This window comes from Prunus persica, chromosome G7 (assembly GCF_000346465.2).
Source record: "Prunus persica cultivar Lovell chromosome G7, Prunus_persica_NCBIv2, whole genome shotgun sequence".
NCBI lineage: Eukaryota > Viridiplantae > Streptophyta > Magnoliopsida > Rosales > Rosaceae > Prunus > Prunus persica.
Window position 1 is genome coordinate 1,148,419 of NC_034015.1, and position 15,953 is coordinate 1,164,371.

General features: G+C 37.4%; 3 protein-coding genes across 3 annotated transcripts; 2 read left to right on the forward strand and 1 right to left on the reverse strand.

Annotated features, from left to right (window-relative positions):
• On the reverse strand, positions 817–3,123 carry LOC18769936 (F-box/kelch-repeat protein At3g23880). The gene is made up of 3 exons (XM_007202143.2): positions 2,010–3,123; positions 1,464–1,874; positions 817–1,078 (listed from the first exon to the last, which is right to left on the reverse strand). Exons 1-2 carry the CDS (start codon positions 3,121–3,123, stop codon positions 1,465–1,467), a joined length of 1,524 nt encoding a protein of 507 aa, XP_007202205.2. The 3' UTR covers positions 817–1,078; position 1,464.
• On the forward strand, positions 6,343–9,634 carry LOC18771805 (annexin A13). Its single transcript, XM_007203363.2, has 5 exons — positions 6,343–7,429; positions 7,499–7,714; positions 7,837–7,926; positions 8,064–8,929; positions 9,074–9,634. Exons 1-4 carry the CDS (start codon positions 6,947–6,949, stop codon positions 8,271–8,273), a joined length of 999 nt encoding a protein of 332 aa, XP_007203425.1. The 5' UTR covers positions 6,343–6,946; the 3' UTR covers positions 8,274–8,929; positions 9,074–9,634.
• Positions 8,821–9,489, forward strand: LOC18770333 (inactive protein RESTRICTED TEV MOVEMENT 2). The gene is made up of 2 exons (XM_007204743.1): positions 8,821–8,929; positions 9,074–9,489. Exons 1-2 carry the CDS (start codon positions 8,821–8,823, stop codon positions 9,487–9,489), a joined length of 525 nt encoding a protein of 174 aa, XP_007204805.1.

Here is a 15,953-nt window from a genome sequence, read left to right on the forward strand (position 1 = left end):
GCTAAAGCAAAACATGCGTGATGCGTAAATTTGTAGTGGAGTCCGCGCGCCGAACGGGACCTGAGTTGGACTAGAATTTTCAATTGTTTCATCTCTACACTCTCTATAAAATATAATAATAAATATAAAAGATAAAAATAAATAATATAATAATAATTTATAAACTTGTATTGCCTTATCCCTTAGAGTGACTAACTTTTTCAATAATAAGGCAAATTGATAGGCAACGTTACGCTCCACCTAAGTTATTATAAGAATTCAAAAACTGTATGTTAAAGCTAAATATATAGTTATTTGTAAACAATTTGTTGAAGGGACGCCATTTACTCAAAACTAAGGTATTTTAACTATTTACATCCTACAACATGTGAATATAGTGGAGAGTTTTAAAATGTGGACTCGACCGTGTACGGACTTCTACTTGTAGCCCATTTCAATAGGAAAGATTCTATAAATTACTCCTGTATTGAAGTTCGCTGATGGAATCCCAATATTTCTTGTGTCAAAAAATAAGACCTTCTGAACAACCACTTCCTCTTGCAAATCAAATCAAATCGGATGCTCGTTTTCAACTTTTCATAAATAAATAAAGAAAAGAAAAGGTCAGATGCCGTTTCTTATTATCACCTGTGCCTTGTGCAAGCCTTGGAGATATAACAGCCACTTATACATTTTAAAAGCCTCAGTCAGCTCAGCGCCCATATTTTTAAAGAGAATTCCATGACATTCTCTACGTTCAGTTTATAAAATATTTTTGTGCAAGCATTGTTTCAAATACAGTAACAATATTTAGCCGCATACCAGTTTAAATCACGACTTCTTAAATTTTATTATTGAAAAAGAAAATACCAAGTCTCGGGATGAGGCATTGAAACGAGGTATCAACCCGTTATTAGCTGACCATATGCCGAAATGATCACTGTAATTTACTCATAGGCTTCAAAACCAAAATAAAAAACCAAAGGGACATTCAACGAAATATATTCACCATGTCATTTTGTGCAAGTAGGTCCTCTAAGATGCTTGAAACTGCTTCCTTCTCATCTTCGGTTTCTTGGAAGTGTACATTCCAACTCCCCTACAAATTCAACCAAAGCATAAAATAAAAAAACTTTCAGAACATCATCAAAGAACTGTAAAACCATGAAAATCGACCATCAACAAGGAAAATAATTTCCTCCTTCGTTTCGAGGGAAGGTGTGATGAGATAGAATTCAAACGAACAAATGTCAAAAGGACTTAAACTTGTTCATTAAAGCAATCACTGGCCCAGTTTAGCATGACTAATCTAGTTGGGACAAGCAATCAAAGAAGAAATAACACTAATATTTAAAAATCATAAACCAAAACAAAATATAATAAGGAAAATTTGTTGGTATCAAACACTTAGGCAAGCCCTTTTCACTTATGCATGAAATTTTTGAGACCATTGCCGTTTGGAAGTTGGGAGTATCAGTGCGCACCTCAAGCAAAGGGACTATCAGAAGCATCGGCAAACCGTTTCTTCATGATCATCCAGAGTGCGTGAGAGGAAGAAGCCCCAACTGTATATGGCAATAAATCTTCAGAGATTCTTGAATTAAGCCAAACCATTACACTTTGATCCCGATCCATCCATTTTTCGAAGGCTGGATTCACTTGATTGGTGATTTTACCATTGGTATCAAACAAAAAAGCAGGTGGACAGATCTCTGTCCCTTCAACCAAACCTTCTACTCTATATTTCCTGAGAACTTGAAGAAATAGCCATTTCCATACGGTGAAATTAGGGCCAGTGAGTTTCATTGGAACCATAATGCTGATGTTCTGAACAGTGATCTCTTGGACAGTGATCAGATGTGAAACAGGAATTGCTACTACTGGCGTTTGTTGATCTGCCAATTTAAGAAATAGAAGAAGAAGACTCTTTAATATGCAAGAAAATACAAGAACGGGATGATTTACAATTTCAGTGGATTAGCAGATCAAAATGAACATATAATTTTCAAATGCATGAAGGATGTAGTTACCGCAAACGATGGAGACGAAAGGTAGCAGAGTCTCAACATATTGAGTCAGGTCATTTCCAGAGTCAAGCCCCTGAATCATATATCGCTCACGTGAAACCACATCCTTTTTAAACTTGTCTTGGTTTTTATCAAGCCATATCAACTCCACATTCTTGGAATTACGATCCCGCATCACAACTGTACCACTTTCCCTAATGAAGATAGGTACATCATTGGCAACCTTAAATAGCACAGTCCATGATTCATACACATTATATTCTCTCATGACCCAGATTTCAAGATATTCAAAATCAGGAAATCCATTAGCCCATGCACACAGGCACCCTTCTAAAAGAACCCCCACTCGTCTGTAACCCAACTCATTTTGTTCACAAATTGGCAACATTACATTTCGGAACTCCTCCTTTGCCAAATCAAAAGCAATTGCTACTGGTTGTGGCCTACATGATGTGTGCAGCCAATGGAGTGCCTCATTTGAAAGAGCCCCCTCACTATGCCCATGGGGTGAAAGGGGAGCTTGAATCTTTTTCCAGGAGTTGGCTCTCAATGAGAAGACCACAACAGGGTATTTGTTAGCTCTGTCAGTTTCATACGTCAACTCCGCGCCCACAACAACTTTGTAGTCATCAATGGTGGATGCATAACCAAAACCATATTTGTAATGCCTCCTAATTTCTTCTGACCCGAAATCTGGGTCAGGTAGTTTCTGCAAGAATCTAGTGGATGGGTTCCAGATATAAAAGCATTCATGAAAATCAAGAGCTACGCACACCAAACCATTGCAGGAGCCCAGTACCTTGACAGCGCGGCCCTGTTGCTTCAATGGGAAGCTGAGATTTCTGACCAAAGAATTTCCACCAATTGCAAACGACGGCGTTTCCAAGTGTACGGATCGGAGCTCAGAGGCAGTGGAGATGAGGAGGCTGGGACTCAGTGTTTGTTGCTCAGAAGCTACTTTGAAGTGGTATTTGGCGAATTGCGGGTCGTACAACAGAAAACGCCAGCGATTTGAGACGCAGATGAATCGGATCAAGGATTTGACTGGCAACCTGGAGAGAATTTTGACTAAAATATCATCAGGTACGTGGGTCTTCTGCAATTTCTTGTTCGCCATTGGCAATGCCCATGAATTTTAGCTGTTGTCGCTGGAACCCTGAATTTGGAGAAGCTAACAATTCCTACAGTTCTCAATCCCAACCAACCACTCAAGAGACTAGTGTTAATTAAGCATGCAATTAATGAAAAATAATTTGTAATGGGGTGGACTCGGTTTGGTTTAACTGGACCGAATGGCGGGAACCGCGCATCCATTGCCTGTATGCACGCCCTTTTTTGTGTCTTAAGACTTTCGGTTTTTTTTTTTTTTTTTGAATTTTAAAATTTTTCTTTTTTCTTTTCCGTTTGATTCGTGTATTGAACTTCTTGAGAATAAACTTCCCATGTCTAATTCTGTGAAATGGGAATGGAGGATGTTCATTCTCATGTTTGGAAACGTTGGAAATTGAGGACTAGCAAATGTCATTTTCTCTCATTCTCGTGTGTTGATTCGTACAGTATTAAGAATGAAAAGACCCGTAAAAAAGGAGAAATGAAAAGATGTTCAAAAATACCCTTGATTTTTTATTATTAAAAGTTATTTGAGTGCCGAGTGGTTAAGTGAGGGCATTTGAGACGGAGTGGAAGAATGTAAATAAAGTGAGGAAATTTGAGTGCCGTGTAGTTAAGTGAGAGCGAACTAATGTTCTAAGAGGTGAAACTGTAAATAAGCCTAATTTTTTTGTTCTTTTATTTTCTTCGGTTCCAAATATTTGTATTTGATTTGTTTTGTAAATTAAATAAAATTAGAATGGCAACAAAACTGAAATTTTGGGAAAAGGTTGGGTCTATAGACCATTTAATGGGCCCAAGCATATTATTTTTTTCCATGAAGAAAAGTGAAACATGGGCTACATTTTGAGAAGAGTAAAAGTATAATTTTTAAAATTCAAACCGAGACAAGCCACCCTCAAAGCCTTCTGAGCGCACTTTGATCCTCAAAACTCAGAGAAGAGCTACACTCTCAAGTGCCTGCTTGTGTTGTGACTAAAGACTAAAATATCGATAAAATCGATTAGATATTAAGGATATTATTATTTTTTCGGGTCTAGAATATTTTGGAACATATTCATACATATATTGTATAAGTATCGATAATATCGAAAAATATCAACGTCGATAATTTCTATTAATTTCAGCAACATTTGGCCAAAATATCGCTATAATATCGCGATAATATCAATAATATTGAGATGATGAAGAAAATGAAAATTTTGAAGAGTTATTTACACTAACATCCCCTAAGGTTTCTTGTGTTTTCATAAAACCCCTTCAAATCTCAAAAATTACACGAACACCCCTTAAAGTTTCAGTTTGTTTTCACAAAATCCTTTTCGTTGATTGTTTGTCCAAAAATTGATATATAAATAAAAAATAAACTTAGGTAGCAGGATTGATATGACTTATCAATCTTGGAACCATAAAATAAAGAAATACGTAGAGAATTATTTTACATGGTAAAACCCCACCTCTAGGGAAAATCCACAGGACTCCTTAGTCCAACTCAAATCCACTATAGAACGATAATTACAATAAGTACTCACACACTTATCCTAGACACATTCTAGATAATGTTTACCGACTTCTTCGTAACTCAACTTCTGTCACGGGATGATCTTCGACACTCCTTATGTTGAACGCAATACTGGTCACGATTGCTTCAAACTCGTCGGAGGAAAACTGCCACCACGATCTTGGTGCCCTCAACTGTATGAGTCACCGAACAATGCAAATAAATGTAATATGAATTATTAAAGTGTTTGATAAATCCCCAAATAAACATGGAACACTTGATGATTTTTCTCAAATATATGCACAGAAGCTTTCATAGAAATTTTAGATGCTCAAAAAATAAATATGTCGAAAGCCCACTGTATGAAAAGAAACGCACATCTTTTATACAAAACTGGTTCTTCCTAGTCAAAGATAAGCACAGGAACCCACCAATCATATCCTATCATGAATATTAGATTGTTATTCACTTTGGATTCTAAGTGAAGACGTCAACTAATGCAAGAAGTGAGGAAACCTAAAAGACTTCCACTACAGCCAATCTTTTAAGGGAGAAACAATATTTATCTAAACAAATTAATTAGACCAATCAAGTAGGAGCTTATTTCAACATATGCAAGTCATAATAGGAAAAGATAATATTTTAATTTAAATTAAAATAGAGTCCAACTAGGAGAGTAATCTCAAGAGGTAAAATCTAATCCTATTAAAAATAGGACTAACATAAAATTGCTTGAGTAATCTGTAAGAAAAAAAAAACACGAACCCTAGCTGCACTCTGATTCTCTTTCTCCTTGCTAACAACCAATCTCGAGGAAGATAAGGGGGGGAGGTGGCCACTGCCCCTTCTCTCCTCCGCCCATCTTCCCCTTCCTCTCCTCATCTCCCCTTCTTTTTCTCCCATATTTTCCTTTCCTCTTATCCCTTCTTCTCCTCCCCTTCCCCTCTCCAGATAGTCTAGATCTGTTTGGATCTAGGTCTATTTATTTTGTTTGGTTATTTTTGCAGTGTTTTAGGTGATTGGTGTTGTCTTTATCTCGGCGACGGCTATGGTATGACTTATAGTTTGTATGGGTGTCAAAGGACTATGATTTTGCTCATAGAAGACTTCTTTTGACAATTGGGATGTTCTGCGGTCCTCTCATGTGGGTTTACTATTTGGAGTTTCTACGGTTCTCTCATGTGAGTCTACTGTGTTGGTCTCTAGTTGCGGTTCTCGTCGGAGATTTTTGTGTTAGGTTTTGTTTTTGACTTGTTAATTTATTATAATAGTCCAAAGTGACCTGAATTGGACTCTCCTGTTAGTCCATGACATGTGTGGTACTCTTTCCTCTCCTGGGATTCTTGTCCTAGAAAGGTTTTAACGAGGCCACCGTATCATGTCGCTCTTTGTACTTCTGTGGTTTTATAAATGAATTCTCCTTCTCAAAAATAAAATAAAAGTGCTTGAGTGAAAATAACTCCAACTAATAATCCTATAATGAATGCATGATTATGTCATGATTTACCTGAAATCAAGTTCCTCATATCGATCAAGTCATACTTCGAAAATCCGGGATTGAATGTGTTGCACCAAACCTTCCAGTAAAAGATATTCACACATTAATTCCTAACCTATGCTAGAGTCTAGAAAATGACAATACAATTTTCATACTAACAGAAATAATAAATAAATGATGCCTGGACTACAAAGAATTTGAATTGTTAAAATGGTATTTCTACATTGGGTATCTAGAGATTGCTTACAATATTGCTCGAACTCAGGTGTCTTTGGGAAGGATTGGGGGAAAAGGACCGCTTGTCTGGCCGAACCCAATGAGAACAATTATCTAGTAGGTCAAACTCATTGTAACAAATGTATAACTTTTCTATTATCATAATGAGAACAACTACCAACAACAACAATGAAAATAGAAAAACAAAATGATGATGTATGAGATGGATGAGACTCCAACAATAACAAAAGAATAAAAATAAAAATAAAAATAAAACTCAAAGAAAAGAATAAGAAAAAGGAAGATGAGGTTGGAATGGGGTTTGGAAAAGTTGCTAAAAAGGAGGTCAATTCATACTCATTGTCTAATAGGAAATCCACCAACCTTTGGCTAAAAAACAAAATTCACATGGTTCATGGACAGCAACAGTCCGAACTATAACACATCATCATCAACTGAAGCTTCATTTTCCACTAGACTTACTCATTGTCCACCACTATCTTACCAGCCCTTAACTGGCATGCCCAAAAAGCGAAAATCCCTTCCTTGGCCTCCAAGTCATTTGCTTTCATAAAAGTCCATGTAATATTGTTGCTCTACCTAAATGCTTCTCCTATGGGCACCAAAATGCTAAACATGTCAGCCCCCAATCTGGAAAGTGAATGCAAAGAGATTCATGATTCTTGGGGACAGCTAAACCAATTGGCTCTGGCTTTGGCTGGCCGAACCCGCCTTGAAAGGCAACAGATTAGAGAAACTTACAAGGCAATTTATGGAGAGGACTTGGCAAACAGACTCCAAAAGGCAGATCAAATGGCTGACAACAGAAAACAGGCAGCTGCTGGTGTTGGGGTTTCACCAAAATTATGTGCAGCCTTGTCCATGTGGATGATAGAGCAGCATGAACGCGATGCAATTGTGGTCCGGGAGGCCCTTGATGATCAGCAAGGTGACACAAACTATGGCGCTCTTGTAGAGATTTTTGTTGGTCGAAAATCAAGTCAAATCCTTCTCATCAAACAAGCATATCAGAGAAGATTTAGGAGGCAGTTGGACCAAGATATCATCCATATTGAGCCTCCCCATCCTTACCAAAAGGTGATTTAATTAATTAAGCTTGCTATATAGTAATGAAGCCAAAGACATAAACACACAATTATGTAACAGATACTGGTGGCATTGGTTGCATCCCACAAGGCACACCAAACAGATATTAGCCAACATATTGCCAAGTCGGATGCACGGAGGCTCTACGAAACAGGGGAGGGGAATTCAGGGCCCATAGAAGCTGTTGTACTAGAAATACTAAGCAAACGGAGCATTCCACAGCTTAAACTCACATTTTCTTGCTATAAACACATTTATGGGCATGAGTATACAGAGGTAAGTAACTAGCATGATTACTTTTCTGGAATTTCCACATTTGGCTTACTTTTCTGGAATTACCATTATCAAATTAAACTAAAGAAATTTGAAACCATGGCTAATTACTTGGTATGCTGCAGTACCTGAAGACCAGAAACTCTGGAGAATTTGAAAACGCAATGAAAACAGTCGTCCAATGCATCTACAGACCAGCTACCTATTTCGCTACGGTAATCATCATTTTCTCTTCTATTTCCTTATGAGCTAATGGTCTCAGTTTGGTACGAAACAAGGAAGAAGTGGGAATTAAAAAGGAAAAAGGCTCAGACTCACAGTTTGGAACATGGTGATACTAATACTTGAGCAGATATTGTATGCAAGCATCAAGGGGTCCATGACCGATAAAGGCGCGTTGGCACGTGTGATGGTGAACAGGGCTGAAGTAGACATGGATGAAATTCAAAGGGAGTTTAAGAGGCAGCATGGGATTGAACTCAGAGATGCATTATGTGACAGTGACAAAATCCCACCTGGGGATTACAGAGACTTTCTTGTTGCCTTGACGGCCTCCAAATGAACTGCCACCACAGGCTAAACCTATTAAAATATATTATATATAATCATCGCTTGATTATGTTTTCAACAACTTGAATTTGTTTATTGATCGAATATACTCATTTCTCTTTTCATTTTTCATATTAATTAATGTACATTTTATACTTTAACTAGCTTGCACAAACACTCCGTCCCTAATTCCTAGTATTACTCTTCTGAAATTTACGAAATTGATATTGTCATATAATATAAGAAGTGCATATACTGTTGTTGTCTGCTAGATTAGTACCTTGGCTGATGTGTTCATGAGGTATTAGCATATCTTGAGGACAAAGAAATTATTCCCTCCCTCAATGTATGCACCAAGAACAAAACTCCGGGAGAAGTAAACAAAAAAGGGATTTATTCTCTTTCAAAAGGAAAACTCCGGGACAAAGTATTAGCTTCTAAATGCCCTTTTCATCATGTATAAGATAAGGAAAGAGAGGCCCTCATTTGGCCAAGAAACTTGATAACATTTTCTTTACTTGAAACCTTAAAAAGAAAACAAAGAAAGCATAAAATCTCCAATGGAAACCAAGCTTGCAGCAAACGATGAGCAGTGTTACGAGGTCTTTGAACCGTTTTGCCAGTGGAAGAAAGAGGAAGGACTTGACATTCTTAAAGTTCATCTACCAGGTACTGCTATATCATGTTGATTCTTGTCTGAATACGTAAGCATTTAACTAACAACATAAGTGCGACAACAGAACATTATGTTCAGCGGGTTACATTCCATGTCATGTTTCTCTTTTATTTTGTTTTACTTGTTGATGCATGTAGGTTTCAAAAGGCAAGATGTCAGAGTTCAAATCAACAACAAGGGCATCCTAACCATTAGTGGAAAGCAATCTATGGAAGAAGAAACTGCATCTCCACCCAGCCGCTTCCTCAAAGAGATCAAAATTTCTACAAATTGTAATACGAGTGGAATCCGTGCTAAGTTTTCGAATGGAATTCTTTCCATATCTATGCCTAAGAAAGTGACAAACCTTTCAACACAATTATCAGGCAGCGGAGACAAGATTAAGGCCGCTGAAATTGCTACATGGTCGTCAATTAATTACTATTTACTTGGTTTAAGAAGCAAAGTTTTAAGCAAGGAGATGGTTCTGAAGATGGCGGGGGTCGCTCTGGGAATGGCTCTTGGAGGTTATGCAGTATATAGATATCCAAAGTCAGCTTGTGTCCAAAACTGAATTAACATACGATGGACATTATTTTCAGATCAAATTACACTTCTTTGATTATTTTTCAAGTTGGCTGTTTTTATTTATAAATAATCTTTAAACCATTGCAATTATGGTCACAACAAAGCAGAATTTCCATCAGATGAAGTTTCCAGAATGCCAGTGGCACATACTGTTGCAAAGATATTGCTATTGTTATCATGATACTTGAATTTAATCCTCATTGATATATATATATATTTTTTTGGGTCAATTTAACACTTGAATTCTTTACAAATAGCCAATTTCACCCTTGCCATCAAGATTTTCCATGAGGATTCACGTGCTTGGCATGTGAGAAATATTTTTTTAAAATCCAAAATTACTAATTAACTAATTAAATTTAGTATCACGTCCTTCCCCTCCTCTATATTTCTTTCTTGAGGTTGGTTTGAATACTTTAGGTTAGTTGTATTATTTTTCATAAGGAGTATATATAGGAGTTACAAGGGTGCTTTACAAGGAAATAGATATAGTAATTAATTAGGAGAATATCTCCTAATTATACAAGGATGTGTAAACTATATAAAACAATGAAGTAAATCACCTAATTAACTTACGAAATAAATCTCCTTGATTTAATAGGTTATCTCACGTCAACACTCCTCCTCAAGTTGGTGCATACACATCACCGATGCCTAACTTGGTAATTGAGTCATAAAACACTCGTCCACAAACAACTCTAAATGACCTTCTGATTTTACAAAGGGTAGACAGATGATCTTGTTCTCAATTTTTTCTTTAATGAAATGTATATCCACCTCAACATGTTTAGTTTGATTACGTTGAACTGGATTGGGAGCAATATCGATAGCTAACTTGTTATCACAATGTAACTCCATTGGCTTCTTTGGTTTAAAACCCAGTTCTGTCAAGAAACCTCTGATCCACAAGAATTCACAAACTCCTTGAGCCATTCCTCAATACTCTGCTTCTACACTAGACCGAGCAACCACATTTTATTTTTTACTCCGCTAAGTGACTAGGTTACCTCCAACGAATGTAAAGTAACCCAATGTAGAGCGTTTATCTATAATGGAACCAGCCCAATCAGCATCTGTATATCCAACAACTTCAAGATTTCCATTCTTAGAGAACATTAATCCCTTTCCAGAGGCTAACTTTAAGTATCTTAAGATTTGATAAACTACATTCCTATGAGAAATACTGGGTGAATGCATAAACACACTAACCACACTCACAACATATGCAATATCTGGTCTTGTGTGTGCCAAATATATCAACCTTCCAACGAGGCGCTGGTATTGTTCATTATTGGTTGGCAACCAGTCCATGTCTTCACACAACTTGTGATTCATCTCAATAGGTGTGTCAGCAAGCTTACATCTAAGCATTCTTATTTCAGTTAGTAGATCCATCACGTACTTCCTTTGAGACACAAATATACCAGTTTTTAACCTTGCTACTTCAATTCCGAAGAAGTACTTCAGAGCACCTAAATCATTCGTCTCGAATTCCTGAGACAAATACTTTTGTAGCTTCTGTTGCTCTCTTGTGTCGTTCCCAGTTATGACTATGTCATCCACATAAACAATTAATGCAATGATTTTTCCTCCATCACACTTCAAGAACAGGGTGTGGTCTAAATTACTTTGAGTGTATCCAAAATTCTTCATGAACTTAGTAAATCTACCAAACCATGCCCTAGGAGATTGTTTTAACCCATATAATGATTTACTGTGCTTGCAAACTTGATTTTTCTTGTCATGAGCTAAATTACATTCTGGTGATAAACCCATGTATACCTTTTCTTCTAAGTCTCCATGTAAGAAGGCATTTTTAACATCAAACTGATGTAGTGGCTAATCTATATTTGCTACTAGAGAAGTAGGACTCTGATAGTGTTGCTACTGGGGCAAAGGCCTTTTGGTAGTCCACCCTATGTCTCTATGTGTACCCCTTCATTACCAATCTAGTTTTATATATTTCAATGGATCCATCTGCTTTGAGTTTCACAATATAGATCCACCTGTATCCCACTGTCTTCTTTCCATGAGGTAAAGGCATGAGCTCCCATGTGGCATTCTTCTGAAGAGCTAGTATTTCTTCATTCATGGCTTCTTTCCATTTTGAGTCTTCTAATGCTTCAGTTACACTATTGGGGACATATATATCGGCCAACTGCTTCACAAAGTGTACATGTGACTCAGATAATATGCTTAGAGATATATAATTATTGATGGGGTATTTTTCTTTGGCTTTAAGATCTGCTTCGTACTGTACTCGAGGTTTACCATAGTTCTTCCTTTGTGGAAGTTGGTATATAGGGGTATATGTATCTTTTATGCTTTCTAAAATCAAATCATTATGGTATATTTCACTAGTGTTATTAGTTTCAGGGGTAAATGTTACCTGAATGACTTCCTCATAAAGTGACTGGTGTGGAACTAGAGATGAAGGCGAGTCCGGGGTAGGCAAAATCTCATAAAATAATTCAACGTCCTCCTTCTGATTTTGGCAGCGTGAAGTCGACCGGTCGTTTTGACATAGTGGCTCTGCCTATGAAGGAATAAAGAGGGGCAACCGGTCGTGTGGGAGAGGCGATTTGAGCAGGCCCCAAAACATTAGAATGAATAAGGGAGAAGGGAACTCAACTTTTATTTGTACTTAATGGGAACTGAATACAATGCTCTTAACCAATTCACAGGTATCACTCTGGAAGCTAGAAATATCAAAACAAGAAAATAATGATGGAAACAACTTCTTCAGATAACCAAACAAGGCATGCTCAAAACGTTTATCCCATAACCAAACTTTGTCTCTCGGCCTCGTAGAACTAGCTCCACTTGTTATGAAAGTTTGACCAACCTTGGTCTCACTATCTGATGCCCAGTCGAAGTGGTAGAGTTTGCCCCACCTAGTACCACAACCAATCGTCTTCCTCGTGATGATATCATGAAAAACACAATGATTCGGCCAAAATGTTGTAGTACACCCCAAAGTTATAGTAAGTTGCGCAATAGACAACAAGTTATGGTATAAGGATGGAACAATCAATACAGAATCAATATGTGTGGAGTTAGATAGAGATAGAGAGCCCTCCCCAACCATAGAGGAAGGGGTACCATTAGCATTAGATACCACCGACTGAGTGGTTAGTTTGCGACTAATAATTGGCCAGGATCAAATGTCATGTGATCCGTAGCACCTAAGTCAATACTCCATGTAGATTTTGGAGAGGACGTATGAAAAGCAGAACCTTTGGTGGTGGCGATAGAAGCACAAGTCTGGGTAGCCGATTTAGCAGGATTGACTGCATGCTTTTGTGAGTCAGCAAGGAGGTAGAGAATCATAGGGGGGGTCCTAACATTGTTAAATATATGCCCTAGAAGCTAATATAAAAATGGATAATTTTAAGGAAATAATATATAATAATCAAAGGGGCAAGAACATTGCTTTAGATACATAACGTACACAAAGTAACAAGTCCATGGATTAAGATATAAATGGAAAGAGGTCTAAAGAAGTTAGATGCACGAGACCTTTCCATACATATGAATACCGTATCCTAAAATTCCTAAAATGTTCCTAGTCATAGGATCACCAATTGGAGAATGGTGACCTGCAAAGACTGGTACACATTATCTCTGCTCAATTAGGAGGATGACTAGTCTCAAGTCATTCGTGTAGAGACACTGAGACATATGTGTAGGTGCTCTATAGAAGATGGAGTCCACTGACTGTGATCAACTTTAGAATTCTTGTATGGAAGTCTTACTCACAAGTGTCAAACAAAGAATTCTAAGTTGTGATAATGCAAATTAATCCTTAGACCTGAGACATCGTAATTGTTTTGTGTATATGTTGTTTCTCTTTGAGAGCATTATACGGTCGTATCAAAATAATGTGACTTAAAGGTATTCCTCAGGATTCTCAACATGTACGCAGAGACAAGTGAATTTACAACAAGGAATCGCTGCTCTTAGTAAGAAGAGAGAATACTCTAAAGATATGATTCGTGAATCTTTGGCCAAAGTATCGGATGAAAATTGGAACAAGAATGTTTGGAATTTCATCAAATTTCATCATATAATCTAGAGATGTCATATTAGAGATTTTGACACAAGTTTACCATATCCCGAGAATATGACATAGAGTACTGAATTAGAGAAGGATCGAATTGCATTGTAATCACAAACTGACTAGGTTCTCTAAATGAATTCTTTTTAGCTTGGGTAGCCATGACGTACTACTTGGTGTCACTCATGGCTTGTGGAAGCCCTTTAAGGATTAATTATAATTAGCATTCGCCAATAAGGAGAATTGTATGGAGGGATACAATTCACACTTGATTCAGAGTGAATCATTCATACCCACTACGTCGCTAATTAGAACCTATAAGATCGTACACCGAAAAGAAATAAATTGGGAAATTAAGAAGAGAATGAATGATTTTGTGACTTGGTCAAAGTCAATGTGAAAGTCATGGTCAAAGTCAATGTGAAAGTCAAAGGTCGAAGTCAAAAGTCAAAGATCAAAGGTCAAACAGTTGACCCGACACTTGATACGGTCAACTAAGGATGACCGGGACCAACACTCGTTAGACAAGTGAGTGATTAAAAAAGGATTTGACCATATGGACTTAGGCACATATGTGACACATTATATGATTAATGTGTTACTCTCTCTCCCTAACCCCTTAAATAAGTCACATCAAGTGAGGGTGCTAGCACCACTCTTCACTTGTTGTCTACTCATTCTCTCATCCCATTCAATCCTTGGTGAAGAGCTTTGGGGGTGCATATCTTTGTACCTATTTGGAGAACTACGATGTGGAGAATCAACATCAAAGGGAGAGCCAACAACGAAGGGACCACTCCCTCTACTTGAACACCATTCTTGGTTTCAAGATTCGCTCCAAGGGTATGAACATCTTATATTTCTCTCAAATAGGATTTAGAGAGTTTTTTGTGCACATTTTCATAGACTTATAAAAATTGGGACTAAATGGGACTTGCATGAATCCCTAGTTTATTTAATGCTTCCGCTCTTACTTTGATTTCATATTAGATATGGCATGCTAGGTGATTTATACTCACAAAGTTTGGTTATAGAGTTTTTAGAAATCTCTATACAACACCATTCCCACAATATTTCCTTCAGACATCATAGAGGAATTAAGATTTGATATGAGTGTGTGTTTGTGATTAAGGAGTTGATTTAAGAATTTGAGGAATTTGATGTATGAATTTGATTTGAGAGGTATGTGTTGAAGGAGTTTCATAAGAGGATTTGATTTGAGAGGTAAGGAATTTGATTTGGGGTTTGGGTTGGAATTTGAGAGTATGATTTGATGGCTTAGAGACAACCTAGGATCGATTGCTCTGATACCATACTAAAATATAAATTTAGTTTGAATACTTTAGGTTAGTTGTATTCTTCTCCATAAGGAGATATATATATATATATATATATATTTAGGAGTTTACAAGGGTGTTTTACAAGGAAATAGATATAGTAATTAATTTGGAGAATATCTCCTAATTATACAAGGACATGTAAACTATATAAAATAAGGAAGTAAATTGTAACACCCCGACCTAGTTTAATCATCTTATCCAATTTATTTTATGTGCACAATTACGTTTTTACCCTCAAGAGTAAGGGCACTTTGGTAACTTTTTGTTTCGGAAGGATTTTGGGGAATTGAGTGGCACCGTTACGTAGAGCTTGCTCTCCGAGTTTGTAGACATGTAGTGGGTTCAATTTGGAGTTAAAACGATATAATCTATGGAAGTACAGTAGCACAACCATAAATTTTGTAAAGTCAAAATTTTTAAAAATCTGGACTGCTTCTCTCTCTCTCTCTCTCTCTCTCTCTCTCTCTCTCTCTCCCCTTTCCCGACTCTCTCTCTTCTTCCCGAAAACAGACCGGCCACTTTGGCCGGCTTTTTCTCCTCTGTCCGATCACGGCTAGCGACGACACAACCCACAAAACGTTCATCTTTTCCTCCTCTACACGTTCATACCCATTTCCACCTTTAAAACTACAAGATTGGTTGCAATTTTGGACTGAAACTGAGCCAAAACCCTCTTTCGTTGCAGATGGTGTTTGTGTGATTTTCGGTGGCCAAAATCGTCAAATCAGATATGAAACTTCATCCTCTCATCGTGCTCTACCTGTCTATGTGCTTGGTTTAGGTTAATTTTGAGGTTTTAGAGATCGATTTCTAACCCCCAGTTAAGCTGACGGTCTCGGCTTAGATCCGGCTAGTTCCGGTCAGTTTTTGGCCGTAGTCCAAGAACAAAAGTTGATCCCCTAGGTAGTCGGATTATAATGGTATTGGTGTTGACCGGCGATTTGGAGTTTTCCATCACCGAAAATTACTCAAGACACCTACACACTGTCGGCCGCAAATGGCGGCGCATGATCCACTTTGTGGCTGCCCATTAGGTTCTAAAATGTTCCCTTT

What these genes read in the sequence shown, in the direction of transcription:
- LOC18770333 (XM_007204743.1), top strand. Translation starts at nt 8,821, where the DNA reads ATGGAAACCAAGCTTGCAGCAAACGATGAGCAGTGTTACGAGGTCTTT. An exon ending in TCTTAAAGTTCATCTACCAG is followed by an intron (nt 8,930 to 9,073) that starts GTACTGCTATAT and finishes TGATGCATGTAG; the next exon opens with GTTTCAAAAGGCAAGATGTC.
- LOC18771805 (XM_007203363.2), top strand. Translation starts at nt 6,947, where the DNA reads ATGGGCACCAAAATGCTAAACATGTCAGCCCCCAATCTGGAAAGTGAA. An exon ending in CTCCCCATCCTTACCAAAAG is followed by an intron (nt 7,430 to 7,498) that starts GTGATTTAATTA and finishes ATTATGTAACAG; the next exon opens with ATACTGGTGGCATTGGTTGC. An exon ending in CAGCTACCTATTTCGCTACG is followed by an intron (nt 7,927 to 8,063) that starts GTAATCATCATT and finishes ATACTTGAGCAG; the next exon opens with ATATTGTATGCAAGCATCAA.
- LOC18769936 (XM_007202143.2), bottom strand. Translation starts at nt 3,123, where the DNA reads ATGGCGAACAAGAAATTGCAGAAGACCCACGTACCTGATGATATTTTA. An exon ending in TTTCGTCTCCATCGTTTGCG is followed by an intron (nt 1,875 to 2,009) that starts GTAACTACATCC and finishes TTAAATTGGCAG; the next exon opens with ATCAACAAACGCCAGTAGTA.